The sequence below is a fragment of the Equus quagga genome, chromosome 10 (assembly GCF_021613505.1).
Source record: "Equus quagga isolate Etosha38 chromosome 10, UCLA_HA_Equagga_1.0, whole genome shotgun sequence".
NCBI lineage: Eukaryota > Metazoa > Chordata > Mammalia > Perissodactyla > Equidae > Equus > Equus quagga.
In genome coordinates this window covers 96,916,297-96,941,356 of record NC_060276.1, presented here as the reverse complement: position 1 = coordinate 96,941,356, position 25,060 = coordinate 96,916,297, and the positions used below count along the sequence as shown (strand labels likewise).

At 33.2% G+C, this 25,060-nt stretch overlaps 1 protein-coding gene across 9 annotated transcripts in view; it reads right to left on the bottom strand.

The window, feature by feature from the left end:
- The window catches only part of DMD (dystrophin), a 2,273,580-nt gene that overhangs the window by 1,109,218 nt on the left and 1,139,302 nt on the right, over window positions 1-25,060 (bottom strand). For all 9 annotated transcript variants that reach the window (XM_046672830.1, XM_046672828.1, XM_046672833.1 and 6 more), the window contains one exon: window positions 4,062-4,256. In XM_046672830.1, the coding sequence (XP_046528786.1) occupies window positions 4,062-4,256 (195 nt within the window). The remainder of the gene's footprint in view (window positions 1-4,061; window positions 4,257-25,060) is intronic.

The window sequence follows — 25,060 nt, the reverse complement described above, 5'->3', positions numbered from 1 at the left end:
TCTCTTGGCTACCAAAAACACAGAACATTTTATCCACCTCAACCAGAGCATTCGTATTATCATCGGTTTAGAAGAGGCAATCAAAATGATGCATCTCTGCTTCTTTCTTTCCTTCTCTTTCTTTTCCTCTTCTTGTCTTATTTCCTTCTTTCTTTCCTTCCTTCCTTCCTTCCTTTCTTTCTCCCGTCCTGCTTTCCCTTCTTCCCGCCTTCTGTCCTTCCCTCCTTCCTTCCATTTATGGAATCTTTTTAAACTGGCATGGATTCAGTGAGAATTAGAAGTCAGGACATTTTTCCTATGAACTGGGCATGACAGGCCTCAGTATTCCACTATCTTTTGCCCAAATTCACCCTTGCTATGCTCAACACAGTACTCTAGAAACAACCTCATGAAATGTGGCATAGTATACTCGTTAACAGATCAGATCCCGGAGCTCCTTTGTGTGGGATCAAATCCTTGCTCGATCACTACTAGCCGTGCCAACTTTGTCAAGTTACTTTGCTTTCTATTTCTTCAGTTTCTTCATCTATAAAATGTGGATAATAATTTTAGATACTTCATAGAGTTGAAGGAAGGATTAAAGTAGTTAATATAGGTAAGTTATTAAGAGTGTCTAGGCACTGTATAAAAATTGATTCTTATTATTGTAAAAGATAAAACTTAGCCGTCATCTTTATTCTAAGCCATACTCTTATTTTTGTCCTAAACATTCACCTTTATCAATGCCAAGGTCTAATTGAACAACTAAAGAATTCAGTGAGGGAGCAGCATAGTCTCTGGGGAGTTCCACACCAAGTTGATGGAATATTTTCCAGGATTTCTGTTAGCAAGTGCTGACTAAACAGTATATATGCCATTATTTCTTTCAAAATTATCCTGGGTTGGCTTCCCCTAGAAACAGATCCTAAGACTAGAATGTGCCTGAAAGTGATTTACTTAGGAATGATCCCAGGAAGCACTGGTAAGGAGGGGGGAAATAGGAGAGAAAGCCAGTAAAGTGTGTAGAGTGTAATATGAGGAAAGTTTCTACTGTGCACACTAGAGTCTCAATCTTACTGTCAGGAACTTCAAGTCAGAGTATAAAACATGCCTCAGTTACCCCAACTAAAGATGTAAATGAGCAGTGGCGTTTATCCACAGAAAGCCATCTGTCACTGGTTGAGGTTTGTTAGGAGATGTGGGAAGGCAGAACCTTAATTCCCTGACACTTAGGGGCTTTGATGACTAGAGAGAGCTCTAAGGCAAAGTGTTCCAGGAATTTGCAGTTGGGAGCCACCAGTCAGAGCGCAGGGAACGCTGAGTGGAGAGCGGGTATGGGTAAAGCTCCAAGAGTATGTCAGGCACAGATGGAACTGAAGTTTTTGGTAAAATCAGGTATATGGAGGCATTAGGATAAATCCTTTTCATTGGGCCTCGTAAATGAATCATTTCCACTTTCATGATAAGATTTCAAATATTTAAAGCTCTTAGGGGCAAAACTTTTGGAAACTTAAAACTTGTGATTTAAAAATTTCTATCTTCATACTTTATTATTATTTTTCATTGTGAATAAAACACAACGTGAGATCTACCCTTTAAAAAAATTTTTAAGTGTATAATACATTACTGATATTTATAGGCACAATGTTGTACAGCAAATTCTAGAACCTATTCGCCTTGCATAACTGAAATTTTATATCCTTTGAACAGCAATTCCCATTTTCTCCCTCCCCGCAGTCCCTGGCAACCACCATTCTACTCTCTTTTAAGTTTATAATTTCATATGAGACACTTTAAAGCATGATTTGATGACTTAACATAGTAATTATATTTTAGCAAATTTTATTAAGACAATTGCCCTTTTTTCTTAAAAACAAAGTGCAAGTTATTCCTAATATTGATCGAAGTTTTCAAAAATTTAAATTCTTTCAAAATTATGGTACAATCATTTATGTAATGAATATTGTTAACTTTTCACATGTAAACAAACACTATCAATTGATTCGCAATGCTAATATTGGCTTTGATATAAGAACATATATTACTCACCTTGTTCATTCATTGCTAGTTATTCCTTGGTTAGTGTATTAGCCATTAAATGCAGATTTCCATATGTAAACAGGTGTTTTCTATTTAGTTTTTGTGAAAATGATTAGGTAGCTTTTCAATTCAATACTTCTTTGTAAATTGTTTGTGCTATATTAGTTATATTTTATTCAGAAAGTAATTATTTTAACTTATTACACGTTATTTGTGTTGTATTACACTTTTAAGAAATATGTATGTTAAACCACAGCAATACTACTACAGTTCTGTAATTTGATTCATGCAAATCTGTCAGGAATAAAATCAACCCACAACTTAATTTCAAACTTTCCTAACCAGCAGCTGTACAATTTATGTGCTGCTTTTCTATTTTTACTACTGGATAATGACAATGATGAATGCCTTTAAGAGGAAATACATATTCATTGAAAAGACTGAGATCAAAACTATCCCCCTTCAAAAAGCCCATGAAGTTAGGAAGCCCATTTGCCTGCTGCAGGAGATTTGTTGGGAGTGAGATGGAATTATGCCCCAAACTGCATCTAATGAGGATTCAATAATCCAGTTAAATTAAACCTGCAATAATATCTTTTTACAATCCACAGTAATCAACACCATCACAATTGGTGTCAGCTATACTACTATTAAACATATCTGGAAGAACAAATGATTAGCTACAAGTGTAGCCAGGGACCCATCATTCGTAGTGTGCCAGGTTAAGAGGTATGAAGACAAAGATACTCAATTGGCAACTTAATAAGTTTAGGGTCACTGCTCTCCTGACCCATATGTCTATGAACATGGAAAGAAATGAATATTAGCTCATTAGCGGTGATTTACATGTAGAATGACAATGATGAACTTATACAATGTGCTATCATGAGAAATTAGTTAATGAGAATAATGACAGGAATGCTGGCACGTTTCCTTTATCAATTGAATGGTTTCTCTTTTTCACTGTACCTATCATTGATCTGACTTTTACTTCAAAGAGAATTAGAAATTGCACTGTACTGGAACATATGGAGTAGTTCCAGAGATCTATGTATCTCCTATTTTATTTTAGCTTGTAATTTTATAGCTTATTTGATATAATGTATTAAACTCTAGTCACTGAAGGTATTGCAATTCTGATTTCCAAAACAAATAGCTTCATCTATTTGTATACGCATGCAGACAAATGTGTGATAGAGAATGAGCTCCCAAGAAATCATTTTGGGTATAAAATACTTTAGCTAATAGGTGCTGCTGAGAGCAACTTATCTTCTGTCTATAATCTTATGCTATTTGCATTGGAAAATACCAAGCTCTGGGTATACTATAATATTTCATTTTGAGTGTGAAATGGATGATCACAAAAATTATCTTGAGACACACATTATTATGTACATTTTCTTGATGCTACATTCATTTATCTTCAGATACTTCCCTCTAAAATTCAAAGCCTATTTCTTCGTCATGTTGCATCTTAGTTTGGAATTCAGAAACTTGCAGTTGGTGGTTTGAAAAAAGCTAGATTTCATTGCTAATTTTAAAGAAAATATTTTATTGGTTTTTATTCATTTAAGTTCCATGTATTGTAGTATTGATACTGACATTAATTTGAAATTGAATATGTATCAGTGGAAAATAGCTAAAACTATATACAACATATATAATTTAAAACCTCATCTAATTCCCCCTTTTATAGGAGAAGAAAGGAAAGTAATGTACCGTTTGGGAATAAACCGTTTCTCTATCAAAGCTTATTTTTTGCTGAGTCCTTTCTGCCGTGAATGTATGTGAAATTATTATTTTTACGTGTTCCTTTGTTTTAGGAAGTCTCTCGACATTAAATATTATAAAATACCTCTTCTACTTTACATTTCTCTTTCTACCCCAGATTTCTTAAAGCTAACCATCCCGTAAAGTGCTTTAAGAATTCCATGTGTAAGTCAAAATGCCCTCACTGTATATATTTAAGTCAATTTTTTTGGCACCACAAATGATCAATGCCATCATCTTGTAAAATCTGAATGGAAGTGCTTTGCTTTTACCTTCAGAGACTCCTCTTGTTTAAAAAGATCTTCAAAATCTTTAGCGCGGAGGTCAGGAGCATTAAGAAGTTGTTCCACTTCTGATAGGGCTTGTGAGACATGAGTGATCTCAGTCAGATAAGTAGAAGGCACATAAGAAATTTCCAAAGGCATATCTTCAGTCATCACCATCACTGATTCTTCATGGACAGTGTGCTGGTATAGATATACAAAAGAATAATTCTTTTAGCTTCCTAATATTGAAAAGACCTCTGTTGCGTTTATACAGATTCCAGTTTATAGTTGACAGAGTGCTGAAAGTGGATAAAAGATGCATGTTGATAAGTCTAGTAAAAAAGCTATTATTTATATACCATCTTCTTCCAAAAAGTGTTAGAAGCATTTTATAATAACAGATACATACATATTAGCACCATGATATAAGAACGAAAGACCAAGAGTCATAAGGTCATGTGGGGCTAGTTTTACCCTAAGAAAAGGATAATTTTTAGAACTGGTTTTTAAAATGTAATTCTAAGCTTCCTGGAAAACCAGGTATAGGATAGCATCAGGGGCGTCTACATCTGCGGTATTCACACCAAAGGAACCTTTCCTACACTTTCCCCCAATTACTGATTGAGGTGCAAGAGGGACAAAGTGTTTTCAGCTGGTATGTACCTTTCTATTAAGCACCCCTCTCCTCCAAATTCCAAACATTAGCTCCTTTCTTTGATGCTAGTTTCTTGCTAAATTAAGCTAATTAAGGTATTAGATGAATAGGACTGAGGGTGGAATTGACATTTTAATAGAACTCCAGAATGTCCTGAGATCTAAGGGAGCTCCAGCCTCTCCTCCTGCATCTACACTTTCCTACTCGGCATTCAAGTGCTAGGATTGAGGGGCATTTGGAGCTCAGAGTCCTTTTGGACTTGGCCAGTAATGCCTCTTTCCCTATTGCTTATAAAACCAAGAAATAAATACTATTTGGCATGCAAATTCAGAAAGACAGATGACCTCTCCTCTCTTCTGTCTACACTATAAGCAGCGAAACTCTTGTAATTGAAATGAGTTTCCCAGTAACTTTGTTTTGAATTGATCAACTGCCACCTGCCTGTTGATGGGGTCAGCTGAGGGTTTCAGTGGCAGGGTCTCTGGGGGCGGTCTGATGATAACCATGCTAACACAGCCATTTATTACTGCACGACCTTTATGACAAGACCATCCTCATTTTTGCAGTAATGTAATTAAATGGAGTTTAGGATCCCAGATTAAATCCACATAAAGATGTGTAAAATTACAAGCTGGTCCATTTATGCTTTCTTTGTAATTTCTCAGGTCTGGCACTTTTGTATCTTACATAATATAAAAATAAAATAATTTTAATTTAGATGTCTCATTTACTGATGATACTGCAAATTCACAGTATTACACAAATTAGCTTAAATTACATAATGATACATTTTACAAAGTTTGGTTTAACGTGTATATCTTGACCAAGTACATGACACATATTCCTTCATGATTAGTGGAATGATAATCTACATGCACTTCTAATTTTACATTTAAAGTAATATTAGAATTTTGGGCTAGAGTTTGATGAGAACAACTCATAGATTTAACCATAGATTTTCTAAATCCAAATTCTGAATCTCCATTTCAAACCAACCATTTCACCAATTTAAAAGAAAAATGAATCAGCAGGCTATTTGTGCAATCTCCACTGACACATGAGGTTTAACACTAACTGGTAGAGTTAAGAACACAAGTCAAGCAAATTTTCCATGACTTTCATATATTCCATTAGACTGGTGACTCTGTTGTTCTTAATAAAAATTTCTGAGTTTATAAGTGTTTCTTTCTTATTTGCATCAGTTGCTTCAACTCCTGAGGTAAACATAGTTCTACATTATCTGAAACAAGAATATTTCCTATACTATTTTTATATAATGGTATAATTATCTTTCTTTCTAGTTATATGCATTTTATAAATTGTTATAGAGTAGTGTTTTTTGTTATTAGGGACAGAGTTGGATAGAAGATAAGTAGTAGTTTCTCTCTTACAAATGTATGTATGTATGTATTTTTGTTTAAACAAGGGGGTTGTTTGAGAATGAGACTTATCTTTAAAATATTTAGAAAACATCTGAGTTTCATTTAAAAAATCAGCATGGGTTCCAAACGGTTTTGATGTCTGTCCTCATTATTTTCTCTTAAGAGAAAAATGATTCTAAGTTCTTCATATCTTCTTCTGCTTCTCTTTCGACATGTAGTTCCTTGATCTTTATTACCTACCTTTGGGATGCTCTCAACTGTCTTAAATTCATATCAGTGCCTTACACATACAGTAATTATGGATTATAGATAGCAAGGAACTTAACTGAGCAGTTAAATACAATAAAGAAAAGCACCAAAACTAAGCTCACATTTGACTACTGCCTTGGATTTAAGTTCCTGAAACACAATTTAAAACCCAAATTTCTAATTCTTTGCTGTTGGTGGCTAATGAAATTTTGTTTTGCATAGCTGAACTTTATGTGAAAACGAGATTTATTTAAATAATAATTAATGCTGACCACACAGCTCTGAAGACTAGAGTGCTGTGTCTCAACAAATAAGATCCAGCATGGGCTGCAGGCCTAAACCAGGACCCTAAGAACGTGGGCAGCACACCGTCTTCTGGCTTTTCATTTGTTAAGCTTTTCATTACTTGACTACATGTGTCTGTCACTGATTCTTTGATTACATATTGATTCACGTACTGCTTTGCTTCATAATAAATGATCATCAGCACATCAAGAGAAAAACCATTTTCACCTATATTTCAATGGAAATCTCTTTTAGGAGAATGTTATGTGGCACCTATTTAAATCCAGAATTTTTCAAATAATTGAAATTTTCTATTTAGTTCTAGAAACCATTTTTGCTTTTTCTCTTCCTTAATGATGAAATCCTTATTAATCTGACTGTAATACCCTTCAAAGAAACATTAGCGATTGTACTGCACATAGGGCATACTCTATCAATATACATATTGTGATTATTTTCAAGACTATCATAGATAAGTCTTAGATCAGTTGGTATCAATTCATGGAAATAAGTGGACTAACTGTCACCTCCTAGTCACTCCATGCTCAGACATGGCATGAAGAGATTCTCCAGAACATTTAGAAATGTTCAAACTGTTATGCATGCTGAGACCAATCAACGAAACAGAAAGGTATATTCTATCACTTTAGAAAAGATCTGAATGAGAAAACATTGCAACCTTGCTATCCTAAACTACTGATAAATAAGGAATTTGCTTCTATTTTTTTCTTTTGTAAAAAAAGTAAATTAGAATGCCTATGATTCCCAAAATGCCTTCCGGTTACAATTACATGTGGGCACTGACTCAGCAGCACTTTGTAAATTAAATTCTGAAAGGTTAATATCACACATTCAATATATTTATTGAAGATTGATCCATTGGAGGATTTAGTTCCTCCTATTGTCTTGATATATAATATCCAGTCATCATAGATAGCAGAAGTTAAGTGGGGCATAGCAGCTGAATAGAGAAAGCTAAGGTATGATCCTGTGAACTTTCATGAGAAATAGAAATATTTCAAAGTAACTCTTTGACACCATTGGGAAACTCTTATCTCATTTTCTATAAAATTTAGTTGTATAAATTTTGAATATTCTCACTTATTATAAAGCGTTAGTAGATATAATAATTTTAAGACAGAAAGCTGCATCACCGTTTTCACATACAAGAAACTGCCAAAAATTTAATCGAGAGAGTCAGACATTTGGAGGCCTAGTTTACTGTCGACTCCTTAAAATATATCATTCCTTTTGACACAGTCATGCAGGTCTATAATAAATAAACTATATCCACTGAATGACTTCCAGTTTGGTTTAATAAAAGTTTCAGACAGTTATTAAAAATCAGTGTAACTGGAAATATCGTGTTCATTTTTTCTTATTTGTGCAAAATTCATCCACTCGTATTCAGATTTTGCCTTTTCATTTGAATTTTATTAACTCTTCTTTGAATACTTATATCCTTCTGAATTTTGATGTGTACACATCCTGTCTAACCTTTTGAAAATCAACTTGTTTTTGTTAAATGTTCTTCACCACCTTGTATTATTATAGATATTCATGCATCATTAGCAAGGGAGTGCTGTAGCCATACTAATTCACTTTGTTTCTCTCTGTTCATATTCATTTCTAATGACATATACCCAAAAGAATATAGTATACTCATTTTCTGGGAATGGAAATCAAGAGACATGGAAGAAAGCCCTAAAGTACCTATTTTTATTAAGAAATGGAAAGCTCAGTTGTTGCTTAAAAAGGATTATTATAGGACAAAACTATGATTTGTAATACCTAAAGTTAAGGTGAAAACAGTTTTGAGATTTAGAGCTATGTAAGTAGGCAGAGGGATCACTCATAAAGTTTTTAATAAACTTCGGCTCCTCTGAAACTTTAGTTATCACATTCTTTTTACTACTTAAAATTTGTCTCTTGAAGGGCCACATAACTGCATGAGATAAAGGCAATCTTGTTTTGAAACAAATGGTGCATTATATCTAGGTTTTTAAAACAAAATGTTTTCTTCCATGATTTAAAGGACTTCTCTCTCCTCAATATAAAAGTTTCAAATGGGTTGTGGTTACTGGCCCATTTATGAGTTATGAGGTCAAAGGAACTCAGGAAGAAAAATGTGCTTTATGACATATTATTATGATATATTCCTTAAAAATACCTATATATCTAATATAAATATGGTATATAGGAAATATGTCTACACATTCAGAGTCTAACTAACAAAAATAGACCAGTATCTAGACAAAAAGTATACAGTGATGGAGTCATTTTTTTTTTACTCCATTAGTGTTAATAAAGACAAAGATGTGCCAAATCTTCAAAATAAAACAAGATCATTTACTAATGATTTAAACTGAGACATCATATGAAAATCTGTCAACTTATATCTGATTTTTTCTCAAAAGGACAATCTTAAATATTATAGATTATTTAAAAATAATAACACAACAATGTATAAATCCCAAATAGGATTACAGGCTTTAAATGGGTTCTGATGGCTCAAAAATGACATGGAAATGGGAAAGATGCAAGTCATTTTAGACAGGTAGCTCTCCCTTCTCCCAGCTCCCCAAACTTTTCAGAGAAAGACAATTACACTACCTTCTAGGGATCACTACAGTAAGAAAGACAGTTGATCTATTTTTATTAATTTCTCCTTGATCATTTATAGAAATTAGAAGCCTAAAAAGACAAATCAAATAATCAAATTTGGCAAAAAATATTGCATTAATCTATAGAGAGGAAAAAGACTCAAATGATAGAGCATATAAAAACCAAGAATATGACACAGATGAGATAGGTATGCCTTTAGTTTTTCCTATTCACGGCTTTGGATACGCATAAATGGCACGGCAATACTAGCATTCTGACAGGACTCGGATTTGCACGCTTTTAATTGAGTCACTGGGTAGAAAGACCTTGACTAATCAGCCTAATGAGTCCAACTGAATTGGTTATGATCTTAGAGAAAATAGCAATGAGAGAGTGTTTACTCTTAGGTATCCCCTCTCCTTCTTATTGCATCAACTAGAAAATTACGCATGGGAAGCTACGTAACAAAAACGGGGAGAAACAACCCTCACTGATTACTAAGTAATTGATCAACAAATTGTATTAAGCTTATAATTTAACCCTTTATTAGAAAAGACTAAAACACACTAAAGACACAAAATAATCAGCGTAAAATATTGCAGAAAATCATCCTGCATATCCATATTACTTATTTTCCAAAAGAAGAATGAATTTTTGGTGCAAGGCAGGCTGTCAGTGAAAGAGAAATGCGGGTGAAACTGGATTTGCCAGTCTTTAAGGACGTCCTACTTCTGGGAGGCCAGGTATGTGCAGTGTCCTATATAAAGGGTCTGGCTGGACCGGCTCATTGAACTGCCTCATGTTGATTCTTCCCTTCCACACCATCGAATTTACCTAATTCCTCAGGGCCAAGCTAAATTACCATCTAATTAAACTGATAAACTGAATCTCGATAATGTGTTAATGGCTTATAGTGGTTTAAAGTGTTATCCTTCACAGGATAACATTTGCATTTTAATAAGGATTTTCAATGAATTAACATAAATTAGTAACTTGGTAGAATTCTAGTCACTAAGTGTGACCTGTGAGAGAAGTGAAAGACAAGGGCTTTTGGTTCCCACCAAGAAAAGCACCAGCACATAAGCACCAACATATATATGGCCTGCTTTGTAAGAAATCACCAATAAAATACCCTGATAATTTAATAGATAAGGTAATATGCTCTAGGTGCCTTGCAATGTAAAATAAATGCAGCAAAGACTCATGCATAGTACCTAGCATACAGTAGGTTATCAAAATTATCTGTTGAATAAACGAATAAAGAAACTATCAGCTTAAAAGGATAACAAAAAATAGATATTTAGCTAAAATCGCTGGGGTCTACAGTTGCAATATAATTTCCATTTTGGACTTCCCAGAATTCAAACAGGAGTATTTTCTTCATTTCATAATGTAGTCTTCATTGGTATAGATTTGAAAGGCATTTCGGATTGAACTATGTTGCATTTCTCCAATTTAATGCACACTAGCTCAATACTATTACACATACATGTCTTGGCTCTTTAGTTCTCTCTCAGATAGCAATATAACTCATTATATACGAAAAAAAAGAAGCAATTATTTGGGGTATTGTTATACAGATAATTTTAGGAGATATTAATTTTAGCCCTTTCATGGAAGTCCACAACACCTATTAGCAGATTGAAGTGCCTGAGAAAACTTGCAGCCAAAAAGTCTTTTTAGTGCTTGCTAACTCCTCTCAAATGCTTCACATAAAACTTTTAATTTATATATTCAGCATATATTTTTTGATAGTAAACTAACTGGATCTATCAGCTTAGAAATACCTAGCACAGAAATTTTTCATATGTTCCACATGTGAAAATGAGCACACATATGTATACACACATATATTTAAAAATAAAATTAACACAAGAAAAAATAAGTACAGAATTACTTTAAATTCTGTAATTATATGTCATCCTACTATATCACGTAATTTCTATTGCCCTGTGGATCTTCCAGTTTGAGTGGATTTTGCAGAACAGACTCACAATATTATTAACTTCTATCCTATACTTCACAAGCATCTCAGAAAATCTGGCCATCAATTATCTCTATATTATTTAATATAGCAAATAAAGACCTATGCCTGAATATGCATGTGCCATAGTTCTATTTTTGAATGAGACATTTTTCTTGATTAGAAATGTGATAGTGAAGATGCCTATAACGGCACAGTCCAATATGGTAGTCCTTAACTACATGTGCCCAAATGTAAATCTAAATTATTTAAAAGGAAATACAATTAAAATTTTAGTTGATGAGATTAAAAATATAGCTTGGAAGTCAATTTTTAATAATACAGAAAGTCAATAATGCAAAAGCTAAGATGCTTATTTGAATGTGAAAATTTTTAACACTAGCACTGTATCTAACAGAAAACAATTGTTGTAGCATATCTAGATTGATTGTTTTCCTCACAAAGGTGATTGAGTTGCTACTAAATCCAATTTAAAATGTCCAAAGCTTAAAATTCAATCAATTTGTCATTATACTACATCTGATTGATTTTAATGAACTGCTAATATATTTGTTTTTCATATATATATAGCCTCAATCCCTAAGTAAACTCATCAACTCTGGTGAAGTCAATAAAAGTACCTGTTGTGAAGTATATAAAATACATATGCATGGTTTGTTGAAAGCTTATTAATGTATGCATATATGTATATGTATCTGCATACCTACAAACAAACAAAATGGAAATGTTCAGATGATGGGAATATCACATCATATATACGTTTTCTGTCTCCCTCACAGCTGAGTAGACTCAACCTTCAAAACAACCACAACTAACTGCTGGAATGTATAAGAATATATGCATTAGGGACCCGACTTACAGAAAAAAGAGGTGCAGGTAGAGAGAGAATAATCATGAACTGGGAGTCTGAAAATATGTGATTCTCTGGTATAGTCTAGAATGGAAACTATGGATCTGGTGATTTCCAGGTGTGAATGTGTGGTGATTTGTGGAAGACAATTAATTCAAGAACATCTCTTTGACCCAGGAAGGAGTCAGTACCTGCTGGTTTGCTTCACGCAGGCATTGCTGGACAGTGGCTGTACTCAATGGCTGAGGGCAGCCTTAACCCCCACCTCTTGCCCATGAGATGAAGATGTTTTCCCACACATACTTCTTCTGAGTGGTTCTGGCTTGTTAACCCTTTCTTCAGCAGAAAAAAATGCCCCCATTATCTTTGTTGCTTCTAAATCAACACTATATAGTAGAACTCCCAAACCCGACTTGTATTTATGCTAAGAAATTTCACACCCTTTAATTTAAGCATGAGAAAAAAAACACAGGCCATTTCAGGGGACACAAGGATTGAAGAAGGAAAATCAACCTGAGAGTCTATAAAAGTAATGTACTAGAAGAAACGGAAGAGAGCTTTAATAAAAATGAAATGAGAAGCATTAAAAAGATAAAAGAGTTCAGAAAGCCTGATATCTGGTCTTTAAAAATTCAATAGATGATTTGGAAAAGAGAATGGTTATTGCTAAAAATAAAATGTGAGTTCTAAATGAGCAACCAGAGGAAGTATCCCACAACATAGAGAAAAATACAAAGAAATCGAAATCATAAGTGAAAAGATGAGGGACTTGGAGGATAGAGTCAAGACATCTAAGAAAGAAAGAATGTGTCTCAGTATGAGAAAAGATAATAGATGGAAGAGAAGTAATTATTAAAATAACCGTAAGACACAATTTTCCTAAGCTAAGAAATTATTTACTTGCTAAAGTTGAAAGTGTTACCCAGGTACCAAGAAGGATTAAAGCATAATTAAAGATATATATTTAGAAACATATTCAATTACATGCTAGCGAAATTTTTGAACTCTGAAGGATGGGGTGGGGGGCATCTTACAGAGTTTGAGCCAAAGAGAACAGTTTAAATATAAAGAAATGAAACTTGGGCTAGTATCAGACTTCTCATTGGCAACAATGAACGCTAGAAGACAGTGGTCCACGACCAAGGAAGACCACTAAAGAAAGAGGAGATTCAAGGTTGGCATTATTATCCACAAAATCCATCATTATGACTGCAAAGAAAGAGATCCTTTTGAAAATATAAGGATTAGAAAAGTATACATCTTTATGTACTTTCATGAAGAAATTTCTCAAGTACTATAGCCAAATGAAAAAATAAGTATACTAAAGATTTCTAAACAAGGGCAAAAAAGAGTATGAAGAAACAGTGATGAACAATAAACTCTAGGAGGTTTTTGGTTAAATTTAATAGAACAATGATAGTTTAACTGTAATTCTTGAACTAGATAAGTCATACTGTAAGGGAAAACAACAGTAGCTAGAAACTGAAGTGACAAATTATTGGTTTTTTTAAAGGATTGTCTATTGTCTTAAAAAGAATGTTGCTGAAAAAATCATATTGGTGGGGAGGGCAATGATCTTATTTAATTTTTGTGTAAACTACAGAAATATAGGGTTAAAATAGAAATAAGAAACTAAGTACTAGTAAAATGAAAATGCAGAGTGTAACTTCAAAATTATCTGGAGTGAAGGGAGGGACGCAGGAGAGTGAAATGCAGATAATGAATTACAAAATTATGGACGAAGGATAAGAGGAAATAAACTACATGATAAAAGAATCATAAAATATGACAGAAGGAATTTAAATAATTATATAGTTATAAGAATTATAATAATAATGAAGTTGGTTAAATTTCCCCATCAAAAGATGAAATACTGTAAGATTGGATTAAAATACACAATTCATCTATAACCTGTTTACGAGAAACACATCAAGAAACAAGGTCACAATAGTATATATTATAATGGTAGGTGGTGCTACATCAGGAAAACAATTTGTAAAAAATTAAAGTCAAAATAATAATATCAAATGAAGTATAATTCAAAGCCAAATGGGAGTAAGAGAACCATTGTAATGATAAAAGTCACATCTTTTACAAAAATATTATTTCATTAATTATTATGCCTCAAACCTTTGGCTGCCTTCTAGATAAAGTAAAAATTACTAGAAATAAAAGGAGACAGTGATAAAATCACAGCTATAATTGGTAGCTTGCATACACCTCCTCCAGAATTTTTTGGATCAAAAAGACAAAAAAGAAAAACCCAAAAACAAGGATAGAGGTTTCTTTTGAACCAACAAGCTAAATTTAATCCATATGTTGTACAAAATGAAAAAGCTTAATCTTCTTTTATATTGTTGCAGGGACATTAATAAAAGATCACATATCCACAAAGGAAACTAAAAAAGAATACAAAATAGAGATTTTAAAGGTCACCTTTTCTTATCACAATCTAATAATCCAGAAATGTATAGAAATGTTGGAATAAATTTTGCTTCATCTCCAAAGGCTGTTAAAAAGGATACTTCAGATCTGTATTCATGGCCTCAAAAAATGTCCCTGGTAGACTGTTACATTTAAAAATCATATACAGAATGAGGCAATATTTTCAAAGAGAGGGAAAGTATATCTATACATATAATATTTATAGTGAAGAAGCATAGAATATAATATGAACAGGTAATACTAAACTGTAAACATTTCGTATTTCAGAGGGAGAGGAATTGGCAATAGGAAGAAATGAAGAGTACTAATGTTTTCTTAATATACTTTTGTATTGATTGAAGTGTTAAACTAATGTATTACATTTAAAATAACCATACAGGGCTTTGAACTAGCATTAAACGATAGAAGCAAAAAGATAGAGTTTGCAGTGGTAAATAAAATCTTTATGTAACCTGTTTATGAGTAGTCGTGGCCCCTTCCAATTGGCTTTACCATAACAGGCTGTTTTCACTTCACTCAAAGCTGTAGGAAAGCATATACTATTAATGGACTCTGAAACTTATGGAAACATAGACCAAGATAAAATACATAAGAAAGGAGGATGAACGTATTTGAAAGAATTTTACATTATCACCTAAAACAACACTGATGACCCTCAATGCACACCTAATTGACTGAAGAGTCCTAGCAATGACTGGTGGCTGCTTTTGCACATAAAGAAAAGAGAATTATTTTTAGTTGTTGAAGTTTTCTGAAGATGAGCAAGGAACCTTAACAGTAAATGAAAAATGGTACTCTTATGTAAGGGCATCCAATGTTAGACCTATTTCAACTGATCTTAAGAGTTTAATTTATAAACTAATTAAAAAGATAACTAATGAGAAAAATACTCAAGCCAAAGCAGGTATTTAACTAAGGTTAGAACAATCAATAAAACGGCAAGGGTTTTTGTTGTTGTTGTCATTTGTTTGCAATTTTGAAATGACTGCTTCAGTGCTTCCCAAGAATTCTAAATTGCTTCTGGTAAGCTGAAAAGTTCTCTTATTTCTTTGGCCTGATGGATGAGGCTGTCTTTATCTAAATACCCTTAATTTGATGAGGCACTAACAACCCTGAGGTACAACAATACTATTTATAAAATTATATGACCTAATTCCAAATAACTTGAGTTTGATAAGTACCCTACCTGCTATTCCCCTTTTAAATATTCACAATTATTTTATATGCCCATAATAAAAAGTAGGGAGTTATGAAACAGAACTTTTGGAACTTGACTGAAAGATGGACAGTAAACTATAAAAATTACCATCTCAGTGAGCTAAGTAGGAATGTTTTCAAAAAGGCAAAGGGTATATTTTACAAAGTAAACTTACGTATGCAAATATTTGTAATGTAATTATATACACATAAGTTTATATGTATGAAAACATATATAGTTACGTGTGTATGTGCACACACATACCATAGACAGAAGACATTTAGATAGATAGATGTATAAATCAGCTGGCAGTAGTATTTTGAGATTTCAGAAGCTAATAGGCCATATGCCATTATGTGTTAAACACTTTTACATTTAGTAGATGAGAGATTAATGATTTTTTAACAATTTTATTTGGCAATAAACTGTTAAAATAAATTATCCATGTTAAGTACAAATCAAGTCAAACAAATAATAATAAACAAATAGTATCTCTCTTTCTCTCATTCATATTGCTCTATGCTAAAGAGTTTCTCAAGGCCACGTGTCTCCATATCCTTATACCTAGGTCCTCTTTTGCCTGACTTTTAGGCTCCAGGTATTATTTTATGTTTCTCTCATTTATTCTTTCCTTTTCATTCTGGCTTCTAATCTACTGGGGGCAGAAAACAAGATAATTAGGTTTATTAGAATTATCGCTATAATCAGAGTGAAATAAAAAAAACCTTCAAAAAGGATCTGAATAGTTCTCTCATAAAGAAATTTAAGTAAGCTTTGGACTTCACAAACTTTATCAAACCAACTTAAGGAATCCAGAGGCCTCTTGTTCTACCCATTTCCTGATTCTTGGCTGTGTCCCAGGTAATGATGTCGATCTGACCTCTGAACAAACGAGGTGCTGCTGTGTGTATGGAAACTATTGTGTTTAACGTTATTTTTCTAATATACTTTGTCAAGTTATAAACAACTTTGCAAAATATGATCATCATTAAACAAAACCATTCTTTTCTTGCCAAAGATTAGGCTCAATTCTTTCTTAGGGTTTTGTGAGTTTAACGACACCTCAGGCTTAATGTGCTCCACTTTACAATCAAGACAGTTTTTCCTGAAATAGTTTGTTCTTTGTCAATGTTCCAGAATATAATTATCATTGCATTTTACCATGACAAGAATTCCAATACAAAATTGTACTGTCTGCCCAGCGAATTTTCAAGTTTTAACTCTAAGAAACTCTACTCACATGATCACTTCTAAATTCGTTTATATATGTTAAAAAGATAATTAACTGACGTCTTAACACATATCTTCTATTTCCAAAACTCTTTGTAAATGCAGCTACAATAGAAATGTGTTTTATCAAATGAAAAAAAACTTTATTAATTTTTCTGTCCTGAAAACTTTTCAGAATAGTGACTTAATTTGCTTACTTTTTGTATACAAATCATCTTTTAAAATATAAGAATGAATTAAAATGATGAATGTAAAGGCATTTTGTAAATTGCAAAGAGCAAAGTTAAATACTTGTCATAGCTATTTATTTGGAAATGAAGAATATAAAGAAAAGCTTGCATGTTAATGTAAATGCAGTGCAGTTTTCCAATTTGGAATCTTCATGTTTTCAGTTTTCAATTTTTGACAAAGCCCAGGAAGGGTAACAACTCTGTGGTAAAGTAAACTAATTTATTTTACTTTTTGGATTCCAAATAGGACTACCAAATCATGCTATTATGAGGTCTCTATATATTTGAAACAAACAAAGGAAGGATTTAAATCCAGAGAAAGAAAATATTTATATGTGAGCAAATACTGTTTTGGTACATTCACAACATGTAAACAAACATATTGAAAATATATTAGGCAGGTGTTGTGATACCCTAATTCCACCTTGTTTTTGCATATTTGCTCTGGTATTTGTTCTTGTTTCTCACATGCAACAAAAGAAATTTCAGAACTTTATTCTAAGGGATAATGTTTGCGGAGTCAGCATTTATTGCCTGGAAGGCCATAAAAATGGGAGGGAATCATGGGTTTTAGAGCTTTCCTTTCTTCATTCTTGAAACTTCAAGCAACCAACACAGAAACTTAGCAGGAATGGTGTCCCTTCACGTGAATAAGTTTTTCCAAATTGATGGTTCCCAGACTCTGTGCATGAGTCAATAAAAGACTACCAAAAATGTCAGTGAACTTCACCAAGTTCCAGTATTTGTTTTTTCAAGTAAAGAACATTGTAATGAAATAATAATAAAAAGTAAAGATAAACGAAAGGCCATTTAATACTCCCTTCCAACCTCACCAACTATGGAAAGCCATACTTTCAGAAAACCATTATTATATAAATTTAGCTCTATGAAAAGCTCTTTCTTTTATTTTTTCCCTTTTCTATGGATCAGTGAAAACTTCCAGATATGGGTAGACTGGCATTGGGGCACTACTGACTTAAGAATACAGAACAAATAACTCTGAGCTATAGAGAATTCCACAAAAAGAAGCTATTCATCCATTCATTTATTCAAAATATTTTTATTGAGCAACTACTCTGTGGTAGAAACTATACAGTGGAAAAATACTGGTTAGCAAGATAGACAAGGTCTCTGCCCTCATGGAGCCTACATTCTAATGGTAGAAAGATTATAAACAAGTAAACAAATACACGTGACATTGTCGGATTGTAGTTAATGATAGAAGGGAAATAACCTGGCTGTTACAGAGCATGATGGAAGGGGTGAAGGGAATGTTGTGAACTACATCAAACAGGATGTTGAAGGATGTATTTTCTCTACATCCTGAAAGATGACAGAAGACCAGCAGGCAAAGGTCCAGTAAGAAAATCCCAAGAAAAGGGAACCATAATTGCAAAGACCCTGAAGTGGAAGTCATTTTGGAAAGTTTAAAGAAGAGGAGGACTTTGTGGCAGTACGTTAAAGACACTGTTTTGGGGCCAGCCCTGTGGTTGAGTGGTTAAGTTTGTGTGCTCTGCTTCAGTGGCCTGGGGTTTGCCATTTCCGATCCTGGGCACAGACCTACATATCATTCATCATGCCATGCTGTGGCGGCATCCCACACAGAAGAACTAGAATGACTTACAACTAGGATATACAACTATGTACTGCGGCTTTTGGGAGGAAAAAAAAAAGAGGAAGATTGGCAACAGATGTTAACTCAGGGCCAATCTTCCTCACCAAAAATAAAAAAGCATACCTTAAAAAAAAAGAGGTTCCCACCAATGAGGCCAATATATATAAGGGTCTAGATCTCTCAAAATAATTTTCCACATAATAAATAGTCAAGTGGGGCCCAGCCCTGTGGCCGAATGTTTAAGTTTGTGCACTCTGCTTCGCAGCCCAGGGTTTCACCGGTTTGGATCCTGGGTGCAGACATGGCACTGCTCATCAGGCCATGTTGAGGCAGCATCCCACACGCCACAACTAGAAGGACCCACAACTAAAAAAATATACAACTATATACTGAGGGGATTTGGGGAGAAAAAGCAGGAAAGAAAGAAGATTGGCAACAGTTGTTAGCTCAGGTGCCAGTCTTTAAAAAAAAAGAAATACGTGTATCCATGAGGCAAGAAACTAAAATAGAGTGTGAATGATATTATTCATATGTTTCATGTATATTTGTGACTGTCTAGATACTAATCACATTACAAATCTTGAATTTTGGGCAGGTCACAAAGGGACTCACAAACGCTATAGATTGCTGTATTTGTTAAACAATTCATTTATTTATATTTTTCCACCCAGACATTCTACTAGTTAAGAAAGTACTATTATAGAAAACTATTTACATAGATTTCCTGGAAACTCTCCCAGTTAATTTCTCCTGGCAATAATTGCCCATGCATTGCTATCTAGCTAACAGCTAATAATGCCTCTAAGTTATGAGTTAATCTAAACATCTTAAATTTGTACAGACAGGGACTCTCGGTTTGCATTCTATCCATGCGCCTATTATCCATGGATTAGTCACTACTAAATATAGCTTTCCTCTGTTTTACATGTGTTAAAATAGCCATTTAAATTTTTAAAAATTGCTCATGATTATAGCATGTTAACTCTGAGAATGCAATCAGCTTAGACTTTCATTTAATTCTCTACTAGATAGCTGTCTACTACCTATTGAGTAATATACTCAGAAGATTAAGTAAATGAAAGGGTAAAAATTAAAGGTTTTTTTAAACAAAATTATATTGTATAATGAAGTCTCTGTGAATAAATGCATTTGTATTATTAAAAATAAAACTAAATTTCAAACATTTTAAAGTTTCAAAAGCCACTGGCTCATAAAGGAGGGCAGAAGAAATATCAGATAACTTAGCAAACTTGAAAACACTGTAACCCTTTTTTATCTCACGAAAATCAAAGTTAGGAAAGCTATACACTCAAATTAATTTTATTCATCTGTTCTAAGAATATGTTCCATACAATGGGAGTCTTAAGTAATCATTGAAGAATTAGAATGATTCACAGATGGTGTGAGTGGTTTAATTATTTTAACCAGTTGTTCTAGGCATGCTCAGAAGGATATTTCCAACCCCACTGCAGAAGCCATCTGAGCTCCCTTCCAGCTGGTGTTCCATATTTTGAAAGCAAATTTAGATTGGAGAAAATTACACTTTTTATTGTTGTGTTGCAAACGGAGGTCAAATCCTTGCGTACAAATTCTTGTAATTTTTTTCTCTTCATTGTATGAGTTATATTTATCAAATACCACGTCTTTCGTAAGATTGCTATGGATTCACCAATGTTATTTTACGTTTTGTTTTGTCTGGCACATAGGAGGCACTAGATAAATGTTTATTGCATGAAAGAAATACCAATTCAATGCATCCAAAATAAAATGAGTTTCTTTATAGACTTCCAGTGAGCGTATGAAATTCCAATTTGAATGCACCCTCATCATTATTAGGAGATTCTTATTAAAAACAAACAAAAAAGGGAAGAAACAAATACAGTAAAACAATGCCCCCCACAAAAGAGACATCAACAAATCTCTTTGTTAATTTCATAATTAAAACTGTATCTTGATGTTGGAATCCTTGCTCCTTAATTTTATGGAACTCAGGCAAATTGCTTGACAAATTTTAGTCTGTTTATGTTGTTAAAATGATTAGAGATAGTCTTTGTAAGGATCTAGTCTTGCATACCTCACTGGCCTCAGAAAAACTCTTTTATCTCACTACAAAATAACTGATATTCATAATAATTTCATTAGACTAAGAAAAACTTTGCTTATTGTCCCTATTCACAATGTTTCAAAATAGTTATATCAAACATAATAATTTTTCAAGTATTGTCATTCCAGGGAAGAAAATGTTAATTTTAGTGAAACAAGTTACTTTGATGGCAGAAATGAGTTATATTTATTCTAATTTTATGATAAAACTACAGAATAATAAAACTGCACGTCAATAATGCATCAATTTTGTGTTTATTTCTAATATTTTGGAAAAATATATCATTAGTGCTATATTTTCCATCAATAATATCTCCTGAAGAATGCACTAAATTCCCACTTGATAGTTAAATTTGATACAGTATATTACTATAAGAGAGTTAAATTATTATTATCCTTGCAGGGAAAGATTGGCCCTGAGGTAACATCTGTTGCCAATCTTCCTCTTTTTTTTTTCCCTCTCCAAAGCCCCAGTACATGGTTGTATATTCTAGTTGTAAGTTGTTCTAATTCTTCTATGTGGGCTGCCATCACAGCATGGCAACTGACAGGCACATGGTGTGGTTCTGCGACCAGAAAGCGAACCTGGGCCGCTGAAGCCATGAGCGCTGAACTTTAACCACTAGGCCATCAGGGCTAGCTTGAGTTAAATTATTTTTTATGTTTATTTATATATTTGAAATCACATTGAATTGTGCCAGTAGTCCATCACTATAACTTTAACTTAAAAGATGAATATACAATATTATGTACCTAAAATAGCCATAATTGTACAATAACTGTGCATGTTAATATATAAGCAGTGAATCTAATTTAATACATTTATTTAATATTTTTAATTTATTGTGCTATTTAGAGCCAGTCATTTGAGGTAATATTTCTGAGGCAACATGTTATCTAACTCTTATTTATAAAATAGTGAATTTGTTTAACAAGAATATCAAATTGCAATTATCTTATTTTTTTTACACAGTAATGACTTTGGACTGGAGACAGTCAGAAAACCCACAGTCCTGTGTTAATGTACTTGTTTACTATCCTTGGCCATTTCAATTAATGTTCCTAAGCCTCAGTTTCTTGTTTGGATTATTCATTTTATTGCAATATTTTATACATCTTTTCTCTACTTCAAAAACTATGCACTCTATTTTTAGTGTTGATGGTTACTCTAAAATTATTCACACCCACAATGAATTTTGCATGCTCTCCTTCTAAGCATTAAGAGGACCTTAAAATGATTTTATTCATCATTGATTAGTTAATTCATTCATTCAACAAATATATATTGTGTACCTACTATGTGCTAGTCACTGTTTTTGGTTCTGAGGACATAGCAGTGAAAAAAAGATAAAACTTCCTGAATTTTTGGAGCTTTCATTCTGGGTAGGGAGATAGATAATCAATAAGATAAAGAGTGGCAATACTTATAACTTTCCTGGTAGTGCATTTTATGGTGAAAAAATGGGGAAGAGGTCAATGAAGTGCGAGTGTGTGTGTGTGTGTGTGTCTCACTGAGAACACTTTCAAGTAAAAACTTGAAGGCACAGATGGAGGCAGCCATGTAAATATCTGGGAAAAGAGTGTTTTAGGCATAGGGAACACATAAGTAAAGAGGGCATGCCAGACATGTGCAAGGAACAGTGAAGAGGTCAATGTAGATGGAGCAGAGTGAACAAGAGGTAAAGTATTAAGAGATAAGGCCAGAGAGCTAATAAGGGTCCTTGTCATATATTCCTTGAAATCCATGTAAGGATTTTGGATTTCAATTTAAATTAGATGTGAATCTATCAGAGCATTTTGATCAGATAAAGACACCTCTGGTTTGTATTTTCAAACGACGTCTCTGTTTACTGCGTTGAGAACAGGTAAAGGAAAGCAAAGGGTAGATTTTTACCTAAAACTTTGAAAGGGCAGTGTTGCCACTGTGGATCAGGAGAGAAGAGTGGTCTGGTTATAAAAATGCAGTGGTCACGAGCTTGTAGCTGGTATTAAAGTCATGAGACTGGATGAAAACAGCAAGTCTTGGAGTATAGATAGAACATGGAAAATGTCCAAGGACTGAGCACTAAGGCATTTCAACATTAGAGGAGACAAGGAGGTGCCACCAATGGAGGCTGAGAAGGAACATCCAGAACAGTAGATGGTGAACCAGGTGAGGAACTCCAATCAATCCTCCCTTCTACTTTAAAGTCATCGATATCCAATATTTTAGTTCTACTCTGTTTTTTAATAGACGAATGAGACAATTTTATATACAGTAATATTTCTGTAGGCTCTTCAATTTGTTTAGCATTTTATTTGCTCATCATTCTTCCTTGCATCTTAAGTCTTCCATCTGGGGTCATTCTCCTTCTGCTTATAAGCCAAACTTGAGATGCATACATGCCATGGAATATCATGGAGGCTTTACAAATGTTTACAAAACTTCTTCTTACTAACATAGGCAAAGACATACGATACGATGCTTAGTGAAAATTCAGGATCTAAAATTATTTTAACATCAACATATAGATGCATGTATTGCAAACTGAATAAACACTAACAGTGGCTAATTAAAAAAAAAAACAACTCTGAGGACTCTTCAGTGAGAATCTCCTACGAGTAAACTCTCAGCTTTTGTTTGTCCAAAAAAATCTTTATTTCTATGTCATTCTTGAAAGAAAGAGTTTCTATGAGTATACATTTCTAGGTTCACAGGTAGTTTTTCTTTCATAATTTTTGAAGACATTATTCTACTACCTTCTGGCTTTTATCATTGCTATTAAATCAGCTATTTTACATGTGATTACTTCCTAGGTAATTTGTCTCTTCGGCTGCATTTAAAATTCTCTGTTTTTTGAATTTATCAGTTTCAATAGGATGGTATATGGGTGCATTTCTTTTTTAGTTTTCCTGCTTGAGATTTGCTCGATTTCCAAACTGAGTATTGGGACTTTCATTAATTTTCAAAATTCTAAGCAATTATCATTTCAAATATTGCCTTTTATCCATTCTTTCCATTTTTTACTTATCTATTTGAACTTCTCATTCCCTTTTTTAGCCTTTCTTTCATATTTTCTGTATTTTGGTCTCTCTGTATGAATATTAGGTAATTTATTTTGTCTATCTTCCAATTTTCTAATTCTTTCTTCTGTTATATCTAATCTGATGCTTACTTGTCTGCTGAGTTATTAATTTCAGTTATTACATTTTTCAATTTCTAGAAGTACTATTGATTCTTTTCAAAACTTTATGATCATGATTTTGTTACTGCCTCTTGTCCCTTATTCATACTTTCAATCCAAACTTTTACTACTTCAAAAATATTAAACATACTTATTTTATATCCTATATCTGATGAATTCATTATCTTCTGTCTTTGGGAGTTGGATTCTGCTACTTGTTTCCACATGTGAATTCCCATTTTAATTGTAAATTCATGTTTTTAGCATTTTATTTGTGGGAATTACTTAGAATCTAGACTTAAGGAGTGTGAAACTAGAATGCATGTGTATTTGCTTCTGTTAGGTACATGGGATGCTAACAATTCAGAACTTAAATTTCTTCATTTTTGTTTGTCAGGACACCTAGCAGTGTGAACTCTGGACATCAACACCTGTGCAAATTGTCCTTCAAACCAGTGACTATAATAAAAATAATTTGGAACTTCAACATTTTTGGTGATTCATTCTCTCTCTTAATTCGTAATGAGAGATACAGGACATAATTCTAGGCTTTCTTACTCCAATTATAAAAGTTATTACATCATATCAGTTTTTCTAACATGAGTGGACTCCACTTTATAAATAATGGCCTAGTCTTGATTTTACAATGGTAATACAATAGAAATTTGGAGATTTTTATTGATTCATTTAGTATCAGAACTGTCAATTAAAGAAGCCACACCTGTTGACATATGTATGTGTCCTCTAAGGTATTTATATATTCTGTTTTGATAGATTTACTTTAATTCATCTTGGTTGGGATATTGATCTATTTATTCAATTTGTGGACTCATATCCTCCTTAAGTTACAGGAAATGTTTAGCTATTATCCCTTAATCATTGCCTCTCATGTATTCTGTCCTCTCCTTTTATAATTATATATTAGACATGAAGCTCCTTATTCTTTTCTCTCAGTCTGTCTTTCATATTCTCCATATTTTTTTTATCTTTATGTGGTGTATTCTGATAATT